This window comes from Cololabis saira, chromosome 15, assembly GCF_033807715.1.
Source record: "Cololabis saira isolate AMF1-May2022 chromosome 15, fColSai1.1, whole genome shotgun sequence".
Taxonomy (NCBI): Eukaryota; Metazoa; Chordata; class Actinopteri; order Beloniformes; family Belonidae; genus Cololabis; species Cololabis saira.
Window position 1 is genome coordinate 1,586,876 of NC_084601.1, and position 22,002 is coordinate 1,608,877.

Consider the following 22,002-nt stretch of genomic DNA (forward strand, 5'->3'; position numbering starts at 1 on the left):
TATTAAAATAATAAAAGGCTTGCAATATTTCAGTTGATTTGTAATGAATCCAGAATGTATGACATTTTTGTTTTTTTTAAATTGCATTACAGAAAATAAAGGACTTTATCACAATATTCAAATTTTCTGAGACAGTCCTGTAAATGGTTCTACGATGTAAATACAGTTGAACTTTTAGTCAAATGTGAAGAAATCTTGCTGTTCAGTTTTTCATCAGTTTATTTTGTCAAACTTCACATTTGAAACAAATCCAGAAAATAAAGCAAACTTATTTACAGTAAAATAATCTGAACATTGTCTATAGGGTTTCTGTGTTTAAAGATACATTTGACCACCAGGTGTTGAATAAAAACATCTCACATGACGGAAATGAAGGAAAAATGAGCTTCTGGAAGAGTCTGGGCATCAAAGAAGTCCTAAATAATGTCGTTGCCGAGTAGGTTCACCTCTTTTCTTGTGGCTGGTGCATAAGCCGCCTAAAAATAACGAGGAGCAAATCTGTTTGTCAGCCGGAGGCAAAACCTTCAAACAGTAAATTTGGAAGAACAATCAAGGTGTTTTTTTTTAATTATAAGATTAGACATGCTAGAAAGGAAAAATACACCATCCATCAACTTGGATTGATATTAAAAATACAATACTCTGCTCTTGATGCTGGATCCAAGCAGAGATTCCAATACAGGGGCCAGTGAAGACATTGCAACAGTTAACTGTTAATTTGAGGCAGGAACCAGTCAGAACCAGCAAGCTGGGACATCAATCAGTTGAAGGATGAAACACGTTCAAGTGAAAACAAGAATCAAAGCTCCAGATCTGACCCATGAATGAGTTTTAATGTAAACTGATCACAAATAGGGATTAAATAAAAGGCTGTTTTTTTTAGAACTTTAGTCCACTTTCATCATCTGAGGTTGATGTAAAGAAATGTTTTAATGAGAAACACTGCTAGTGTTTTCCTCATGCAACATCAAATTCAACTTAAACTCAATTTTCCCATCAGGCTCAGAATCAACAACTTTGATAGAGCTTAATTTGGCTTTTCAGTACATGAAAACTCAACATTTATCAAATACAAAAGAAAAAAAAGAGGGTCTGGATAACTTCTGACTACAGAAAAAAAAAAGAAGCCAAGTTTGACACCAAGACGTGAAGCCAAATTACACCAAAATCAAAACCTGATTTTTTAATGTATTTTTTTGTTCCCTGTAATTCCTTTTCTGATTCCTGGTTTTGACATAAAGATCCTGCCCCGAGCTCCCGTTAATAGTCTGGTGTTTGATAAAGCAACAGGCTGCTACGACACCATGGCTCCGTCTCTGGTAAACTCTGCGCGGTCGGTCGTCACATCACCAGATCACGTTTCAGCTCCTGTTTCTGAAATGTTTCCGTTTGGTTCTGAGCCTCATTTTGTTTTAATTCTAGCTTCTTTTTTTTTTTTTCTTCACGGGTGAAAATGAAATTGATGAATAACTGAGCTGTGAATCTCAAAAAGGTCCTTCTGCCTCTTTGTCACGTTTACCAGCTTGTATTTAAATAAAGTTTGTGTTGAAAACATGAGAATAATCTTAAATCCAGATTTATTTCAGTCCAAACTCTGACAGGGAGTTTTTAAATCCATCTGCTGCTAAAACACTCCTGCGGGATAAAAACCAGACTGGGCCCCGGGTCCTGCAGCCCTAGATGGACTCGATCTGGCGCCGGACCTTCTCGGAGGCGAGGCGGTCGAGCCAACGCTGCCGGATCACGACCAGGACGGCGAAGACAGCTGTCAGAGCCAACGTGGCCGCTTCGAACTTCCAGAAGAGATGCTCTTCCATCATAGCTGAGCGGCAGCTGCAGGAGGAGCAGAAGAGTTACAGAAGAGTTACAGAACAGTTACCATCTTCACCCACATTCAACACAGGAAACATGTTTGGACTTGGGTGCAGTGATGACGGGGAACTGACCTCTTGTACTCTTCTTTGCTGGATTTGGTACAGTTGACCCTCTCTACGTATCCCGTTTGTCTGCACGCCGTCTGGGCCTTCTGAAACAACCACAGCCACGTTATTAACAGAATCGGTGATGCAGCGTTTGTCAACTACGCCCCAAAACTATGGAACACATTGCCCAAAAACATCAGGGAAGAGTCGGTAGAAATCTTCAAAAGACTTAAAACCTCTCTCTTCACTCAAGCATTTACGCATGAGATATCCGGGTGACAATCCGCGCCTTAGTTGCCACTTTCCTTTTACCTATATATCATTGATTTTTACTGTCTGCATTACTTTTATACTTTTAAATGTTTTTATATGATCATTTTTATCTTGTACTCCTATTTGTTGATATTTTTATCTTTTTATTTTTTATTTGCCTACGACTCAGTGCAGTATTTTGACCTTTTTATATTCAACATTGCTTTTATCCTATCTTAGTAGTTGTTCTGTGGAGGAATTTGGAACTGAATTTTGTCAGTTATGTATTATATCACTGCACTTAAATATATGTGTTTTTGGTTTTATTTGCTGTTGTTGTTTCTCTATTTCTCATTGTTCTTGACATGTTTGTACTGTTACTGTGAAGCACTTTGAGCTGCGATTTTTGTATGAAAGGTGCTATAGAAATAAAGTTTATTATTATTATTATTATTATTATCATAATCTGTCAGTGGGATTCAGGTTCAGCCTCTAACAGCTGCTTCCTGTTTGGATTGGTTACTGGCGTGATAAAAGTTTCATTATGTACCATTTTGTGAGTTGATGGATTACAGATGTGAGCAGCTGGATGAGCACTGGGATTTATGACTATTTTTTTCCCCCAATATCCATTTAGATTTCAACTGGAACAAGCCCCGGCTACAGTTTGTGCAGCATAAAGTTGCTTTCGTCAACGAAAACTATGACTAAATATCGTCGTTCACGAACCTGCATCAGCTGAGGAAAACAAGACGAGACGCAACGAAAATACTGGTCATGTGACAATAACGATAATTAAATATATAATGCAATATTGTAGACGAATAAAAGAGACTAAAATGTATATTACAAAATAAAAACTCGTCATTTTCATTGACCAAAACGAGATGAGACGCAATGTTATAACAAAAATCCTTAATATACATGTTTTAAGTAGTTTCCTCTGGTTTAGTCGCTGCTGCTGCTGGTGAAGTCACTTCCTCAAACCCAGTTAGAGACTTATGCCATTAACGCAGAGCTCTAGGTTCACGTCACGTCAATGGGTGTGGGGGTGGGTTGGGGTGCAGCAACAAAATCACAGGAAAAAATAAATATGTTGTAAACTCAAATTACTGTAGGATGTCTTCTGTATCTGGAATGAATGTATTGAATGTAAAATGGGTTTGGCTAAATATAATCTTTGAGTAAAACGTAACTAAAATGTCGTCAGTTTTCGTCGACTAAAATGGACAATTCTGACTAAAATAAGACTAAAATGCTCAGACTTTTAGTCGACTGAAACTTGACACGACTAAAGTGAGTATGAACGTAACTAAAACTAATAAAAACTAAAATGATAGCCTAACCCAAAGACTAGACTAGACTAAAACTAAAATTGAAACAGATTGCCAAAAATAAGACTAGTGTAGCACAACAACCCTTAGAAAAGCTGATCTACAGGAAGTACGGCAGCAACAGAAGATGTTGTGGCGCTAGTGGCCTTTATTGGTAAAGTAGGTGGACAGGAAACGGGTAGAGCAAGAGACAGGCCGGGACTTGAACCTGCGCTGCCTGCATGAGGGAAAAAGCCTCGGTAAATCAATCCACTGAATTATCCAGGGCCCAATGTTCTTAAACAAATATTTTTCAGTGTTACCTCCTAGCTGGGATGTGCGGTGTTTTTTACGCTCCCATAATGAAGGGTCAGAGTTGGGCTTGCTCACAGACTCTACTCCCAGCTCAGGTTCCTTATAAATTTTTCAGCTGAACTGTGCACGACCCCGTTACAAAACTGAAGTAGTACGATGCTAAACAACCAGCTACATGTGGGTGAAAGTATGGACTGGACAACACTTTGATAAGAACGGTGAAGAATCATCCGTCTGAAACAATGAGCTGCGTTTCTGGATCAGTGATCATCAGATTGCAGCAACTTCACTGAAAAGTCTCACTAGATCAACCAGCGAGTACGTGGAGCTGGTCACACTGAAACAGTTTTGGGTTTACTGAACAAACGGATAAAGGAGCAGCATTTGAAATGTGTTGATCACATTTTTGGACATTATGTTCACTTGTCAACAGCAGCTTTTCTTAATTAGAAAAAAGTAATTTAACAAGATTTGATTTGTATTGACCCAGTGAGTAAAACATAAACTGATTACTACAGGACTGTCTCAGAAAATTAGAATATTGTGATAAAGTTCTTTATTTTCTGTAATGCAATTAAAAAAAACTAAAATGTCATACATTCTGGATTCATTACAAATCAACTAAAATATTATAAGTCTTTTATTATTTTAACATTGATGATTATGGCTTACAGTTTAAGATTAAGATTCCCAGAATATTCTAATTTTTTGAGATAGGATATTTGAGTTTTCTTAAGCTGTAAGCCATGATCAGCAATATTAAAATAATAAAAGGCTTGCAATATTTCAGTTGATTTGTAATGAATCCAGAATGTATGACATTTTAGTTTTTGTAATTGCATTACAGACAATCACAATATTCTAATTTTCTGAGACAGTCCTGTATAATGAGGTGATTCCACTTTTTTCCCCTGAAAGCCCGTAAAACTGTTAGAGTTTACTCACAGCGTGGAAGTCGCTGCAGCGGCCACACTCCTCCAACACGATAAACTCCTCCAGCAGCCAGCAGGGGGCGGCCACGGGCTTCACTGCTGCCACAGAACAGATGTTGGTTCACAAAGTTAGTGCACAGTTTAGAAAGTTTAATGTCGTTTTTGTTTCAGGTATCGTGAACACAGCTTGTGTTGTACCTGTAGCTTTCTCTTCACTCAGCAGAGCCGCTCCAAAGACTCTGAAACACACAAAATCTAGACATCAACATCAACCTTTTCTCTAGTTGTGGTTTCAGTTAACATTTTCAGTTTATCATCCACTCCATTTGCTCTTCTACTGCTGCAGTTAAGTCCAGACCTCAACCTAACTGAAACGCTGCGGCAGGACTTTAACAGAAATGTGCACGAGTTGATGGCCCATAACCTCAATGATCTGAAGCTGAAAGGAACAACGGGTCAATTACCACATAACAATCGTAAAATGCACAGTTATACATAGGGGTGTAACGGTACATGTATTTGTATTGAGCCGTTCGGTATAGCGTGTTCGGTTCGGAACGGAGGCGTAGCGAACGAGTTTCCACACGGACATATTAAGTAGAGGACCGCACATTTTGGAGCAGAGCGCTGCTGCAGCTGCACGTAGGCAGTTGCGCTCACACCGAGAACGTATTAAGATTAAAGAAAAAAGCACTAACTAATGAAGAACTAAAGAGCTAAGCGCATAATTGTGTCCAGTGTTTCCCCTACCATTGTTTAGGCCTGGCGGGGCCGCCAGGCCAACGAGACCCCCCGCCAGGCCTAAAAAAAAAAAAAAACAATGATCATTTACGTTTATGAGCGCCTCTGCAGCGCTGTTCTGCAACGTGAAATCAACCTGCTTCGTTGCCTAGTAAAGCCTGAATTATGGTTCGGCGTTAAATCGACGTAGAGCCTACGGCGTAGGGTACGCGGTGACGTGCACTGCACCGTACGGCCGCTCGCTGCGTACCCTACGCCGTAGGCTCTACGTTGGTGTAACGCGGCACCATAAATCAGCCTTAACGATGCGAGTACCGCTGCTGAGAGCGCAGGCATATTATTATACATTATGGGATGTATAGAGTTTGTAGCCAGCCAACTATGGCGCCGGCCAAAAAAAGAAAAAATATGGCGGGCGACAGACATTATATAAAGAAATGTTTCTGCCAGGTACGTGTGTTTGTGTTTGCATGTGACGCTGCAGGGAAGCATGAAGGAAAAAACAGCCCGACGACACACCATGCATCCACGGGGTCCTAGCGCCGGCACCCGTAGAGCCAATGTTATTTTGTGTGTGTGTAATAAACAACTAGCACGTTTATATTTTGCATTTTGTTTTCTTACTGTACCGAAAATGAACCGAACCGTGACCTCCAAACCGAGGTACGTACCGAACCAAGATTTTTGTGTACCGTTACACCCCTAGTTATACAGTAAACAACTAAAGTGGAGGTACAGCTCCGACAGGTGGGTCTTCAAACTACTGAACCATCGAGATACTTCGCACTTTCCAACAGGAGTTTTTTTTTCTTTGTTTTGTTTTCTTTGGCCTTCTTTCAAAATAAGTAATGACATTGCAGTATATCTTAGTTTTAGGCAATCAGAGGATTTTATTAAGTTTACACACAGAAAAGATGAAGAAAAAAAATTAACTATAGATTATTCAAAAAGATCATCTACTGACTTTTGAAACATGTTGCATTTAATTCCATTTGTTTAACCTTGAGATTTCCACATTAAATGTACATTTCAGACTCAATAGAAATGACTCAAGCCAACATAAGAAATGCTGGTAGACCTGCTCAAATATCTCTTGGACATGTTTGACCAGAAACACCACTTTAATATCAATATGTAAAATGTATGAGAAGGAATCACTGATTCACAGCTGAGTGGAATCCGTGCCTGAAGCGCGCCCGTCTGTCAGAGCAATAGGGTCAATGACGAATAAGGATTTTCAACGGGTCAATTTTAAAATAATAAAACAAGAATATCTATTGCAGTAGTTCAAACATTAAGAATGTTGTGTACACATAAATTCATATAAAACTTTTAAATTAAGTGATTTTTGTCAAGATGAATTGACACTAGCCTTAAAAAGTCATGTGGTGCAACCATGATTATATTAAAATACATTAATTTCCTTAACATCTTGACATCTTGTATTTACAAGTTTTCAGTTTTATACAAAAATGGTTGTTTTTTTAATGTTCGCACCACATGATATTTCATAAAATGGACATCAATCAAACTTTGTTTGTATATTATGATGGAAAAATAAATACAAATGTGTTGCAATAGAGTGATTTTAAAAAAAGTTTTCAAAACAAGAGTCCTGGTCGGACGGTCGCACCACATGACATTTTGACGCTTAAAACAAAAACAAAATCCCAAATAACTAGTATTTTTTGTAAAATTCAAGTGAGTCCATATGTGGGACAGGTAGTTCATATATATGGTATTTTTTTTTATCCCTTTAAACCTTTTTTGAATTGAAAAAAAAATCTGTTTTTCGGAAAATATAGGCGTCACGTCATTGACCCAATAACTAAATAAAAAATAATTGTGATCTTTCCTAAATAACCTTTTTTTTTTTTTTTTTTTTTTTTTTAAATCGCTGTGAGTCAAAACTGAAATAAAGATTAAAACTTCCCCAAGTGCACAGCTGTACTGCTCCCAGACGTACCTGAGGGAGACGAGGCCCCAGAAGAGAGCGTGAAGGAGGAGGATTCGTGGTCGACAACAGGCCACAGGGATCCGACAATCACTCTCCATGAGTCTCCGTCTCCAGTTAGGGGAACCCACGGCCACCGCTGGAATCCGCTGCCAGTCACTGTCTGGTTCTGCACCGTGTGCAGGCTGACTGTTGGATAATTTCCTGTTCCTTTACTTACATGGTGCCTGAACAAAGTTTATTTTTCCTCCTTTTAAGGCAACAGACGGCTGAATCCTGAAAGATAAAACAGATTGATCAATCAATGAGTCTGGTTTGTCCCAATTATCATTATTCTCTTGCTGGATAACAGCATTTTCATGTTTAAAACTATCTTTTTGCTGACTTTTTTCATTATTTGATTGAATCTATAAGTTACTAAAAGAAAGCTGATAGATAAGTTTTTTGTCAATGAAAAGTCAGAAATTTTATCATAGGTCAGAAACATTTATTCAAACGGTTGTATCTGTTCATTTATTTATCTTACTTAGTTTAGTTTAATTATTTAGCAATATAAGACAATTGAACAATAAATTAAAAAAAAAAAACATTGAAATAACATGCAAGCAAAGGAAGAAGCCTGGTGGCTTCTATAGAATCCTTTCCATATATGAAATAAAAACAAAGAAAAAAACTCCCCCTTGTGTACAAGGGGGAGTAAAAAAAACAAAAAAAACAAACAAAAGAAAATGTAACTCAGATTAAATAATAAACACTACAAAGATGAAACAATAAGAAAGTTCTTTAAATGTTTTTTGAATATTGGCAAGGATGGTGATGATTTAAGAGATTTATTGAGTGAATTCTACAAGTGGTTGTTACAAAAAATATTGATGAATCCAATTATAAAATGCCTTTTTTGTTTTTACTGTTAATACCTGTTTTTTTCCTGTTTTTTATTACTTTTTAGCAGTGAAACGCAGGACACAATCGGATATCCCCAGATTTAATACAAAAACTAGTTTAATTACTACTTTTTAGACGGAAACTATTCACAGATCTATGCAACAGCCATCACATAACACACGGTGAACTTCCAATAATCAGCTGACTGATAAATAAATAACAGTCAATGATGCTGAAGAGACTTAAAACAAAGATATCAAACGTTAATGGACCGTCTACCCGGCTAGACTATTCAATGATTGCAATTTATTTTGAACAGTTACATTTAACGCTTTAAAACCCAGACAAAAATTAAGTCTGTAATCACAACATCTGAAGCATGATTTATGGTCCCGCGTAACCCCACGCAGAGCCTACGGCGTAGATGCGCGTCGCCGCGTACCCTACGCCATAGGCTACGTGCGTCGATTTAACGCGGAACCATAAATCAGGCTTTAGGAGAAGCTAACGTTAGCCGAGCTTAGCTCAACTCACCGTAAACAGCCATTTTAGTCACGAATCTACCCGGAAAGTAGAAACCCCGCTTTAAAACTCTCGGTGGCACAAAGAGTCGTTCAAATATAACGACTAATGAACAAAGAGTTGGTTAAGTTCCCAAACTGCTCCAGACTCGTCCACGGCCGCAAGCGAAGAAAATAATGTGAGGAAAATAAACCTACACAAACGACACTTCCGGCGTTGTCTCTTCAAAATAAAAGCACACCCACAGATTTCACTGAGGAGGCAAGAGGAAACAAAAATAGCCTTTTCATTAATAATTGATTTGGCTGTATCTTACTAGTTTTGAATTCCATTGTCCTAAGTGAAATCGCTTTCCTCAATATCTGATATATTTTAAATTTGCTATTCATTTGATGCACTTTGCTGAACATTATCATTATTTATTTAGTTTGTTTTCTGTATTTAAGATGGCCTGTATCAGAATCAGATTCAGAATCAGAAAGAAGTTTATTGCCAAGTAGTTTAACACACACAAGGAATTTGTTGTGGTGATTGGTGCAATACAAAATAAATAATATTATTAAAATAATAATATTAAAAGAAAAAATGTACAACATGTTGGTTTTAAAGTGCTGGAGTAATGAGTTTGTACAAAGGCGATCTAGGATGTGCGTTAATGTGATGGATAAGGTCAGGAGTGGGGTCTTTACGTTAATGTAACGTAGAGTGGTCGGGGGGGACACTGTGGTAGACGGGGAGAAGGGGCCTTGTAACAGATTAAAGAAAAAAAACATAATAACGTAAAACACAATAAGAAAAAAATACAACAGAGATCAGATAAACAGATAGTCTAGACATCAACCCCCAACAACTTGTGTTTGCTTAATAGATTTGAAGATGTTTTATGGTGAGTGTTTGTTCACACGAGTGTATCTCGAGTGGAGAGGCAAGTACTTGTTCACATGGCCGTTTCATTTGAAGAAATCCAGCTCTCTGATGGACTCTCTCCTGTCACGAGAAGAAGAATGGAAGCACATACACGATTTTACTTCTTAAAAAAAAATGCAATGGGGACATTTATTTTGAAGGTTAATAAGCGACACTTCCTTTAGTCCCTCCAGCCAGTTGGAAACATGTTGGCGGAGGAAACGTCATCAATTGTTTTCCAACTTCCGCCACATGCTGATGATGTGATTTACTGCCTTAAATGATGACAACATGTATGCAGTACTCGAGTTGTAAAAAACAATCAGGGGGGATGGTGGATTTGATCATATGGGGACAGATAATTTGTGCTGATTACAAATAATATAATATATTACAAATAATAGCAGTGACCAAAACAGCTGCAGAAATACTGCAGGAATGACATAGCAGCAGTTAAATGCAGCCTTCTGTAAGCTTTAAATATCCACTGGGCTTACATCAAATACATCAAAACCAGTGGTGGACAGTAATGGAGTAAATTTACTTGAGTACTGTACTTAAGTACATATCCAGAGGATTTGTACTTTACTTGAGTATTAGATTTCTTTGGTACTTATTACTCTTACTTGAATACATTTCCAAGACAAATATTTTTACTTTTACTCGAGTAAAAGGAAGGCTGAAAAGTACTCGTTACTTTCAGGTCTGCTCTTTTTTCTTCTTCCCTAAAATCCTATTGGACACAAGCTGTTTTTATCAAAGGAGGAGACCTATCACAGTGCACGCTCTCCACTGGGATGTACGTAAAGTGGAAATACGTCAAGCCTCCTCAAAACGATACCACCAAAGTAGCCTGCGTTTGTCAAGACAGAGCCGCAACAAGTCAAGACATAGCCCATAGTTTTTTGTAAAGCAGTGGTCTTTGAGGGGGATCCAGACTTAGTTGGATGGTGCAGGTTCATTTGGTTTCAGTTCATGATTGTTAATAAACTCTGCATCATCTGCTGTCCTCTTATGATCCCATTCATTTGATTTGTTTTTGGTGTTTCTGCAGGTTTTATATAACATTGCAGCACATCAGTGCAGCTGGTTTCAAAGAGTTAATTCTCAGAAACAAGAGTTAAAAGATCCTTAAATTAATTTAGAAAAAATATAGTAATTTACTGATGTGGAAAATAAGAAATTTACTCTTACTCTTACTCTTACTTTTACTTAAAGTAAATTTAAAAGCATTTACTTTTGGATACTTAAGTACCTTTAAAAGCAAGTACTTTTCTACTCTTACTCGAATAATATTTTGACTGAGCTACTTTTACTTGTAACGGAGTAAAGTTTGACCAGTAGGATTTGTACTCTTACTCAAGTACTGGGGTCGAGTACTCTGTCCACCTCTGATCAAAACACAACAATAAAAAACACTTTTCTGAACTTATCAATATGACTCTGTCCTTCACAGGATAAGTAAAATGGATCACTGCAAAAACTCACAATCTTAACAAGAATATTTGTCTTATTTCTAGTTAAAATGTCTCATTTTAGTAAAAAAATCTCATTACACTTAAAACAAGACTCATCACTGGAAAAAACAACAATTTTCCCCTGTTTCAAGTAGATTTTCACTTAAAATAAGTAGAAAAATCTGCCAGTGGAACAAGATTTTTTTGCTTGTAATAAGAAGATAAATCTTGTCCCACTGGCAGATTTTCCTACTTATTTCAAGTGAAAGTTTACTTGAAACAGGTGAAAATAAGTTATTTTTCTGGTGTTATTTTTCTGGTGATGACTCTAAATGTTGAAATAGCAGTAAAACCACATTCATTGATGAAATGACATAAGGGATGGAAAGGGGATGATTTTGACCGTTTTTATTTCAGGGGGGATGCCATCCCCCCTCATCCCCCCTACACTCCAGTACTGATTATATTATATTATATTATACATATAGGGGGGTGGGGGTTATATCCCTCCCAGTGGTTGGACCCCCTTTTGCCTTCAGAAATCCTTTGTGGCAAAGATTCAACAGGTAATGGCTTCATTCATTTGTTTGTTGTTTAGACTCATATGTTTCAGAATCAATTATAAGCTTCAGCATTGGATCAAAGAAAACAGTACCTTTATTGAATTTATTGAAACAGTTTTTATTAACATTTAGAAAGACAAGTTGTCAATATATAATCCATCCATTCATTCTTCCATTTAATCATTCCACAGGCTGGAACGGCTACTTAATTCAGAGACTGTGGAGAAAGAAGCGAGAACACCGGGAACCTCGAGGGCACCGGCACACCTGCCCAGGGGAAGTCTTCTGGCTCTTCCACCACTTCCTCCCCCAACAGAACTTCTCCAGGTTACACTGAAAGATGAAGAGGAGGAGTAATCATCACTTAGCATCCTGTGAGATGAACTTAGGGAGACATGATGTCTTTTCTTCAGAAGTTGATCAAATCTCCTGAGGCATTACTGAAATGTACGTGACATCGTTTGATAAATTCATCATGGTTGTTTGGTTCAATTCAATTCAATTCAATTTTATTTATATAGCGTCTAATACAACAGATGTTGTCTCTAGACACTTTCCAGAGATCCAGAACATGAACATAAACATAAACATAAACATAAACATAAACATAAACATAAACCCCCGAGCAATTATTATATAAACAATGGCAGGTAAAAACTCCCATAGTGGGAGAAAAACCTTAAGCCAAACAGTGGCAAGGAAAAACTCCCCTTTAGGAGGGAAGAAACCTTGAGCAGGACCAGGCTCATAAGGGGGGACCCTCCTGCCGAAGGCCAGACTGGGGGAGTCAGGGACGTCGGCAGCACACAGCAGGCAGGTGGAAGCAGCAGCGGGATGACCAGAGGGGTTTGGTGAATGTTAATGAGCTATACTACACAATGACAGTATACCAAGGGCATCTCCCTGGTGATGTTGGATTATGTCTTTGTGAAAAAGGGGGTTTGTAAAAAAAAACTTCTACCAGGATTGTGACTCTTCTTCTTTTCAAGCGTCGACAGATTCCAGGAAGCCGTGTGTAGCTATTCTTCTTTAGAGGTCGGACAATTGACACAGAATCAACTGGAGCTTTTTCCTGAGAGAGAACAAAAAAGAAAATTAAATCAGCCGATTTGACCAAACTCTGTCTGCTTTGCCAGTTGTTGAAACTTATCAGATGTTGGTACCTAGGTACCAAGACCTTGAAATATGGAAAGAGGATCCAAGGGCTGACTTTTCAAACATGAAAATAGTATTAAATTATAATTTTTGTCTAGAAAAACAGCATCACTATCCAACCCTAACTCTTAATTTGTGGCAAAAAAAGTGTGTTTGGAGGTTTTCCTTTAAAAAGAAGTGGCTTTGACGTGTAAAACCCAACAATAAAACCACAAAATAACAACCGAATTAACTTTTCTATGATATCTATGATATTCACTGTGAATAGTACAGTGGGAATAAATCATACATTGATCTATTAGATGTCGTATTTATGAGCAAGAAGAACGTTGTTTATAATAATAGATTCAGGAGGTTTTTTGCAAGTACAAGACAAATACATGACATTGACTAAGATTAATATCCTGGGTGATTAGATTCATATGAACAGAAAATACAAGAAAATATCACAAAACAAACTACTCAAGACATTTTGTGTTTGCTTGGAGTATTTGGGAGAAAAAAAACCTCAGGTTGGTCATCTCAAGAAGCATTTATCATTTTATTGGTAAAGATAGTTTTACACTCTTATAATAAATTAAAGCTCTCTGAGATTAATATATAAAAACATCTGTCATCTGTGGCCATGACACTATACTATACAAACACACAAAAAACACCAAATTATTTCATTTAGGCACACTGTTGCTTCGTTAATTATCTTTCTCTTTATTTCCACACTGGTCTCGATCTTGCTACTCAGTGTTGTAGACGAGCAGGTGGAGACGCAGCTCGCATTAGTGTTAACACCAGCAACTTTCACTGGCGTAACAAATGAGCTCAGTGGGTGAGAATGCACCAAAAACCAGCCGGCATTGACAAATAATGTCTATATTTGAGGCAGCTAAAGTAAAAAAAGACTGTCTACTGCAGTATTAAAGAGTTATTTCTCCTTAACAGCAGTCGCTGAGGGAACTGAAGGAACTAACGTGTGATGGCATGGTGACCATTTTTCTGTTGGACAGGTAATTGTTCTTTCATCATTTCATATTTAGTTCTGGTTCAGAGGGGGCGAGGCCTCGTCACGAGGGTGAATCATAAAGAACAGCCTGTTCATTCTGGCTTGTTGATTTTACAGGCACCTCCCTACTCCCTCTTTAGCCTGTGACGCCATTCATGATGATAAATCCAAAAGTCTTTATTCATTCGTGACCTCGTTACTGAGACAGAGAACAAAATAATTCAGAAAACACATTTTATATTTTGACGTGGTATGTTAAGTGGCAAAATTTCAAGTTGACGTACAGATTACAGGGTGTTTGAAAATTATTGTTTTTGAAATGCGTCGTCTATTTTGTGATATTTCTAAAATGATGGTTTTGTGAAATTTCGTAGTTTTTGTTCAGCAGTGTTGCACCGAACATGTCTATGGTATTTGCATCTAATGATCAATTAATCACAGAAATGAAAGAACGTAACAAAAAAATCGGAACTATCACATTAAAAATCCTATCTTATTTGATTCAGTTCTACGTTTCTTGTGGGTAAAAGTGACATCATTTCACCTCAGAAATCTTAGCTCCTAAACCAAATTCACTGGAGAAATGTTAAGTGAAATACTGTGTGTGAAATCTGAACCATAAATAGATAATATCAGGACAGCTCTATATCATTATATTAACACTGATGATTCTTAATCATAATTTAAGTCTCACTATATGGATTATTACAATCATTTTTGTGAATAGAAGTGTTGACATTTTTTTTTACCTGATGTTTAACTGAATGTAATATTTCTTATTCTAGAATGATTATATTGTTGACATAAACAATAAGGAACTCAGGAATAGACATTTAATTGAAACAAATGCTGCCCTGCTTTTTTTAATAATTGACTGTGAGGTTACACAGCTTAAAGTTGCCAGCATTCCATTGTAGGTAGTATTTGATCAGCTTTAACCATGCTTGTTTTTTTATATTTCCCCCCCAGTTTGCACCTGTCTTACCTGCAGTCGCGGCGCTGCAGGAGTGAAATCTGGCAGACTGCAGTCGACCGTCAGCCAAGAGAAGATCAGCAGCAGAAACACTGTACACACATTCAGCTTCATCTGTCAATCAGCTCCTTAACATCTGTCAATCAATCAATCAATCAGTCAGTCAGGCAGTGGCCATCCACTGGTTGGTACTCCTTTTTGGGGAACAAACAGCAGCTTAACATAGAAACAGACCATAAATGTGACAGAAGGGAAAACAGAATAATCCTCTTAGTCTGATCTAGTAGTCACATGACCATATGATGACATCACACTGATCTCTGCCAGTGAATCACTCAGACATTATAGATACATCACTGTCCACATTCCTATGTGTTATTGTTGGAGGTGATCCCAGACCACCTATTTATTGCCACTATAGTATAGTATTCAGCACCCCTGCCGTGAAAAGCACCCCCTCGACTGACAAAAATGATATTCTCATTCCGTGTTCTGTTCATGTTCTGTTGTCCATGTTCTGTTTAGCGTCCAGTTTTGTGTTAATGATTCATGTTTAAATGCGCTTTTTCAGTGCACACGCAATTTAGTACTCTTTATTTAGGATCTTAGTAAATCGGGCCCTAATTGTTGCCTTGGGACGTCCAATACCAGAGATACGGGTCCATCTCCAGTGTTAAACCCACAGTGGTTTCTGATCAGCATGACCGCTACTGAACAGATGAGCGACCAGGCTTAACTAAGCCTGGCTGTTAGACTGGTCTGGAGCAGGATAGCTGCACAGGATATATCACCATGGTAACTTACACTAACCGCCCACTTTATTATGAACAGCTGTCCAACTGCTCGTTAACACAAATTTGTAATCAGCCTATCACGTGGCAGCAATTCAATGCATTTATGCATGTAGACATGGTCAAGACGATCTGCTGCAGTTAAAACTGAGCACCAAAATGGGGAAGGAAGGTGATTTAAGTGACTTTGAACGTGGCATGGTTGTTGGTGCCAGACGGGCTGGTCTGAGTATTTCAGAAACTGCTGATCTACTGGGATTATCCTGCACAACCATCTCTAGGGTTTACAGAGAATGGTCCGAAAAAGAGAAAATATCCAGTGAGCGGCAGTTCTGCAGGTGCAAATGCCTTGTTGAGGTCAGAGGTCAGGGGAGAATGACCAGACTGGTTTGAGCTGATAGAAAGGCAACAACATATTAATCTTGTCAACAACAAAGTATTGAAATCAATTGGTATCATCAGAAAAATTAGTGCTTTTATATCGCAGAATTCTTTAAACATACTTTATTACAGTTTAATTTATCCACATCTCAGTTATTGTAAAATTGTTTGGGCCAGTATCCTTCTAATTTACAGAAATTATTAATCACTCAGAAGAAATTTGTTAGATTAGCCACCTTCTCTAATTATTTGTCTCCTCTGTTTAGGAAACTTCACATATTGTGTTGCATCCATGTTGCAGCATCCTTTGCCGGACACCGGAACCTGCAGGTGGTCGTGGGTGGCTTGTAGCTTGCATTACGGAGCACAAGTCTTTCCCTGACCCTGCACCCCAAACTGGGACTTGCTGATTGGGCCGGAGCTTCGGGAGCTGCATGCTGGCCTGCGGTCCCCACCCCTGGTCATCCCGTTGCTGGCCCCCCCTTCTCCTCCCTTTTCTCTCTTTTGTCCTGCAGGTGGTCGTGGGTGGCTTGTAGCTTGCATTACGGAGCACAAGTCTTTCCCCGACCCTGCACCCCAACCTGGGACTTGCTGATTGGGCCGGAGCTTCGGGAGCTGCGTGCTGGCCTGCGGTCCCCACCCCTGGTCATCCCGTTGCTGGCCCCCCCTTCTCCTCCCTTTTCTCGCTTTTGTCCTGCAGGTGGTCGTGGGTGGCTTGTAGCTTGCATTACGGAGCACAAGTCTTTCCCTGACCCTGCACCCCAACCTGGGACTTGCTGATTGGGCCGGAGCTTCGGGAGCTGCGTGCTGGCCTGCGGTCCCCACCCCTGGTCATCCCGTTGCTGCTTCCACCTGCCTGCTGTGCTGTTGCCGTCCCTGACCCACCAGTCTGGCCCTCGGCAGGAGGGTCCCCCCCTTATGAGCCTGGTCCTGCTCAAGGTTTCTTCCCTCCTAAAGGGGAGTTTTTCCTTGCCACTGTTTGGCTTAAGGTTTTTCTCCCACTAGGGGAGTTTTTACCTGCCATTGTTTATGTAATAACTGCTCGGGGGTCATGTTCTGGGTGTGGGTCTCTGTAAAGCGTCTAGAGACAACTCTGTTGTATTAGACGCTATATAAATAAAAAAAAAAAAATTGAATTGAATATTGTCAGTATACGATATAAACATACTTCAATCATGCATATTTATTTATAAATGTATCCATCTTTCCCACTTGCTTTCCAAATCTTTTCATGAATTCTTTACAGCCAACTCTCAGGTCCATACTTACAACACAAGACACAGTAACAAACTTCATCCCCCTCTTTGTCACACTACAGTTTTCTTTTGCTTATAGAGGCTCCTTAATCTGGAATTCAGTTCATTGTTGAATCTTCCTCTTCTATCAAAATGTTTAAGTTAAGACTTAAAAAATATCAAAACTCTTAAACGTTTATTTTACAGTATGTTAGATGTGGATTATTATCCTACATACTCATGTTTTAGTTTTTTGCGTTCCCTGCTCATGTTGTTTGCTTTCTTATTGTCTGTTGTTTTAGCTTCTTGTTTATTTTGTGAATACCAGTATTATTGTTGTTGTTGATTTATTTGTCAATTATTTTATTTCCTTGGGGAGGTGCTTTTTATAAGCCCGTACAGGGTTTTTTAACCTCTCCCGCACATATTATTTTTGTCTGTTAGTTGTTGTTTTTGTTTTTTCTCTTTTATGGTGCAAATAAATAAAAAATAAAAAAACATTACTCAAACAACCACTCGTTACAACCGAGGCAATGAGAAGAGCATCTCTGAACGCACAACACGTCAAACCTTGAGGCTACAGCAGGATAAGACCACACCAGGTGCCATTCCAAACAGGTGCTAACCACCTGTTTCAACTGTTGCCCTCTGGCAGACGCTTTAGGTCCATTTCAATAAAAACAACCCAGTTCAAAAACAGCTTCTTTCCCACTGCCATCAGGCTACTGAACTCCACTCATCTTCATACTCCATCTGTGTTAAATGTATAGTCTGTATGTAAATGTCTGCTTTAATGTCGATGTCTGCTCATGCATGTATGTTAAATGTATAAACTGATGTCTGTTGCCACAGTACTATGTGCTGGCACTATGCTGTGCCGAAAGCAAATTCTGCCGACTTGTCCTGCAGTCCTTAATAAATGAATTGAATTGAATTCCTGTCAGCTAAGAACAGGAAACTGAGGCTACAGTTCACACAGTCAAATAGTAGAAAAACGTTGCCTGGTCTGATGAGTCTTGATTTCTGCTGCGACATTCGGATGGTAGGATCAGAATCTGGCGTCAACAACATGAAAGCATGCATCCATCCTGCCTTGTATCAACGGTTCAGGCTGCTGGTGGTGGTGTACTGATGTGGGGGATATTTTCCCAGTACACTTTGGGCCCATTAGTACCAACTGAGCATCATGTAAACACCACAGCCTACCTGAGTATTGCTGACCACGTCCATCCCTTTATGATCACAGTGGACCATCTTCTGATGGCTACTTACAGGTTCCATGTGATGAAGCATTCCAACAGCACGTGGCCCCTGCAGGGACAACGACACCTTGTGGATTGCTCCAGCCTCCTACCCCCTGCAAGGCTTTGAACTGGACTCAACACCTTTGAGGTAGCTTCAACTTCCTATCACACCTTGGAAGTTGCCTCAAACAGACTTGGAAACTAAATCACCCCATGGGGTGATTTTCGTCTGTGAACTATTGTCTCACACAAGTTCCGGCGTCTTGCATCCCTGCCGAGACAGGCACCGTGGGAGTGGCTTTGACTTCCAGCTCCTGCAGAGACAAGGACTCAATACCATATATGGACTTCCTGACCCAGGGGGTAGTCCCGAATTGGAAGATCACAGGCTTCTTGTATAAAAACCCTGTTGTAAAATCTCTCGGGGTCGGCATATCAACCAGACTCTGGTCTGTGTAGATCCGCCCACCGCGGGCTGAATAAAACTCACATACCACAAAGCGGACTTCTGAAATAGTTTGGTAAATTCCTCAACAATTTGGTGCCTGTGACCCGGATTGACAATAGACCTTTGACTGAAACTCCTTTTCCAGAACGGCACAACCAGCGACTCTATCTAAATTTTCAAAGGTAAGGGATCCACTTGCAAAATCCCAAATTATTGTTGCTGAGTTGTTGTCGAAAGTCTGTGGACTGGAGTACCAGAGAAAAGGTTGACGTCATCCTGAAACTTTAGGTAAGTCCGCTGTGTGGTTGTGAGCAAGGGGTTATTGGGAAAGGTTATTGTAGAGATGTTTAGGAATGCTGACAATTTCATAACACTTGAATTTCAATTTTTATTTAATTCAATTCAATTTTATTTATATAGCGTCTAATACAACAGAGTTGTCTCTAGACCAGACCTGGGCAATTATTTTTTCCATGGGGCCACATGAGAAACAGAAAATATTGTGGAGGGCCGGGCCAAAAGGCTTAACTCAATTCTGCATAATATTAATTGTATTTCTTTATAAAAAACAGTAAATAGTAGCAATTCATACAACACAAATGAGAGTTTGTACAGTGTACACACTGTTTGTACACCATAGAGTGGTGTACAAAAACACAGATTAAAATTTTGACCTTTAGTGAAATATTCAGTTGTTTTTAAAGCTTTTAATTCTGATTTTCTTTCAACTCTTTCTCAAACAAGAAGCCCTAAAGCCATTATGTCAAAAGTTAAACTCCAAATACGTTTTGTCAACAAAAGGATTTGATTTAACAATTTAAAAATAGCCTACATATGCAACACATGATGGCACCACTAACGCGATCAACACCCGCAACAAAATGCAACAAAACGCAAGATCAATTTTCTCAATTTTTCGAACTGTTGAGAAAAAAGTTGGACTCACTGGATGGATTTTATGTTGACTGCAGTTACTTCATTGCGCCGCTATGGGGGCGCTGTATCAACGACAGTGCACCAGCAGAAGAAGACGAAATCTCCAGAATTATTTTCCGTGTTTTTCCGCTATTTGTTGTATTAAAAATCGGCGTCCTGGTTTTCCCTGGCTGTTCAAACAGGTAAATATTGTTTCTTTTGCATCCAAGCATGTCTTGTTTATTCGTCTTATATTCGGTATATATACAGTACTTTAAAAAGCGACCTGGCGACGAGGAGAAGCAAGAGTGCATGAAACAGTGCAGACAATTAACGTTACAGGCAGTTAAAAAGTAATAAATCATGTTACTGACAAGATGCAGCAATTTTGTCAGGGCTGAAAGTAGTGCACAAATATGCATGAAAGGTGATAGCGAGGGTCAGAGTGCAGGACGGGACGATTTGTGAGGCGAGGGTAACGTTAAGGCTGATTTATGGTTCCGCGTTGAATCCACGCAAAGCCTACGGCGTAGGGTACGCGGCGACGCGCACCTTACGCCGTAGTCTGCGTTGGTGTAACGCAGAGGCATAAATCAGTTTTCAGTCATTAGGCGCATATCAACGCGAAGCCAACGTGTACGTGATTTAAACATGACTTTTTATTCATCTTTACAGATCTTCTCAAAAACACAGAGCCAGTGGGTTTGACAAACGGTGGCTGAACCAATTTACCTGCTCAGGCAAACTGAGGAAGGTTTGGTCTGTTATTTATGCCAAAAACACTGTGACCCCCACGCAGCAGGACTATCACTATTTATGTCTGTATCAAAATAAATACTAAAATACTTAATGCATGAATTGTTTTGTTTAAGGTGAAGACACTTCTGCACAGCAGACTGAAGGAGAGGCACTGGGATGATGTTGTAAGGAGGCCATGATGGACCAGGACCAGGACCATCGATGGATCAGACCAGACCAGGACCAGGACCAGGACCAGGACCAGACCAGGAGGCATTGGACTACCAGGAGCATGAGGAGGAAATGGAAAAATAGGAGGCTGAAATGTTCTCTGTCTGGTTGTGAGATTTGTCAGTAAAGAAACCCTACAAAAAGTCAAAATCTTACCAAGACTACTTGTCTTATATCCAGTCGAAATGTTTTATTTCTAGTCCAAAAAAAATCATTACATTTAAAATAAGACAGTCACTTAAAAAGTAACTCGTTCTAGAAAACCATTTTCACTCATTTCAGTGAAGATCTTCTCTTGTTCCATTGGCAGTTTTTTTTTTTTTTTTTTTTTTGGTAAGATTGAGTTCTTATATTTGTATTTATATTTTTATGTTAATAAAATAATGCTTTAACATGATAATTGTCATATTTTTTCACATCTAATTTTCATATAATTTACATTCTTTGTAAATTGGTTTCTTGGGAAAAAGGGGCAGATTAAATAAGATTCTTCTTTCTGCTCCCTTTCATTCAGAATTTAGGAAGGTTTGTGTTTATATTAAATTGTTTTATTTTATCAATTAATGAAATAAAGAATAAATAAATAAATAGATACATTTTTAATTATATTAGAACTCCCAAAATGAAAAATATCTTGTAAAAAGTGTTTGCTTGAGCCAGTTGAAGTCATGGTATACCCGCACGCGTGTGATCAGGATGGTGCCACCTCTGCCTCAATTAAAGCCAGGAAAAACCCTGTTAATATAAATTTGATGTTATAATTATTTATTTTTACTTGTCATGATGACAGGTGAAGCAGCCTCCCCTGACCGCACGTCCTTGGTTATGATTAAGCAATAAAAAAAGAGAAGTTGCCCTGCAAAATATGTAATTTATTCAACAACAACAATGGTAAACAAAATGTGATGGTAGCTTTCTAAAGACATCACAATATTATCTTTGCCTCCAAAATATTAAGCAAGATACATCATAAAAATTGTCACTGAACTGTGATTTTGAGAAAAAGTAATTTGTAAATTTTGTACATTTGTAATCTAACCACCTCGCAAAAAAATTAATTTATTTAACAACAACAATGGTAAACAAAATGTGATGGTAGCTTTCTAAAGACATCACAATATTATCTTTG

At 38.7% G+C, this 22,002-nt stretch overlaps 2 protein-coding genes and 1 long non-coding RNA gene across 7 annotated transcripts; 1 reads left to right on the forward strand and 2 right to left on the reverse strand.

The window, feature by feature from the left end:
* Positions 1 to 201: 201 nt before the first annotated feature.
* Positions 202 to 9,028, reverse strand: jtb (jumping translocation breakpoint). 4 transcript variants are annotated; one of them, XM_061742052.1, is made up of 6 exons: positions 8,849 to 9,028; positions 7,442 to 7,705; positions 4,933 to 4,973; positions 4,748 to 4,830; positions 1,947 to 2,023; positions 202 to 1,833 (listed from the first exon to the last, which is right to left on the reverse strand). In XM_061742052.1, the coding sequence occupies exons 2-6, from the start codon at positions 7,528 to 7,530 to the stop codon at positions 1,677 to 1,679; spliced, it is 447 nt and encodes a 148-aa protein (XP_061598036.1). In that variant the 5' UTR covers positions 7,531 to 7,705; positions 8,849 to 9,028; the 3' UTR covers positions 202 to 1,676. The 4 variants fall into 4 exon arrangements, with proteins under 4 accessions (XP_061598036.1, XP_061598034.1, XP_061598035.1 ...); XM_061742050.1 differs by having other exon boundaries at positions 1,947 to 2,026; XM_061742051.1 differs by having other exon boundaries at positions 4,748 to 4,833.
* A 2,824-nt stretch (positions 9,029 to 11,852) lies between these two features.
* On the reverse strand, positions 11,853 to 15,117 carry si:ch211-191i18.4 (uncharacterized protein LOC799350 homolog). 2 transcript variants are annotated; one of them, XM_061742053.1, is made up of 3 exons: positions 14,894 to 15,117; positions 12,724 to 12,834; positions 11,853 to 12,095 (listed from the first exon to the last, which is right to left on the reverse strand). In XM_061742053.1, the coding sequence occupies exons 1-3, from the start codon at positions 15,002 to 15,004 to the stop codon at positions 11,973 to 11,975; spliced, it is 345 nt and encodes a 114-aa protein (XP_061598037.1). In that variant the 5' UTR covers positions 15,005 to 15,117; the 3' UTR covers positions 11,853 to 11,972. The 2 variants fall into 2 exon arrangements, with proteins under 2 accessions (XP_061598037.1, XP_061598038.1); XM_061742054.1 differs by having other exon boundaries at positions 11,855 to 12,095; positions 14,903 to 15,117.
* A 4,865-nt stretch (positions 15,118 to 19,982) lies between these two features.
* Positions 19,983 to 21,176, forward strand: LOC133461057 (uncharacterized). Its single transcript, XR_009784165.1, has 3 exons — positions 19,983 to 20,107; positions 20,580 to 20,658; positions 20,777 to 21,176. It is a non-coding gene; the product is annotated as an uncharacterized LOC133461057 (long non-coding RNA).
* Positions 21,177 to 22,002: the final 826 nt, after the last annotated feature.

Coding starts and splice junctions, on each gene's coding strand:
- si:ch211-191i18.4 (XM_061742053.1), bottom strand. CDS start 15,004: ATGAAGCTGAATGTGTGTACAGTGTTTCTGCTGCTGATCTTCTCTTGG. Junction 12,835..14,893: donor CGCGACTGCAGGTAAGACAG/GTGCAAACTGGG, acceptor GTTCTCTCTCAG/GAAAAAGCTCCAGTTGATTC. Junction 12,096..12,723: donor GAAGAAGAGTCACAATCCTG/GTAGAAGTTTTT, acceptor TTCATCTTTCAG/TGTAACCTGGAGAAGTTCTG.
- jtb (XM_061742049.1), bottom strand. CDS start 7,530: ATGGAGAGTGATTGTCGGATCCCTGTGGCCTGTTGTCGACCACGAATC. Junction 4,974..7,441: donor TGGGGCCTCGTCTCCCTCAG/GTACGTCTGGGA, acceptor TGTGTGTTTCAG/AGTCTTTGGAGCGGCTCTGC. Junction 1,834..1,946: donor AGCAAAGAAGAGTACAAGAG/GTCAGTTCCCCG, acceptor CTCCTCCTGCAG/CTGCCGCTCAGCTATGATGG.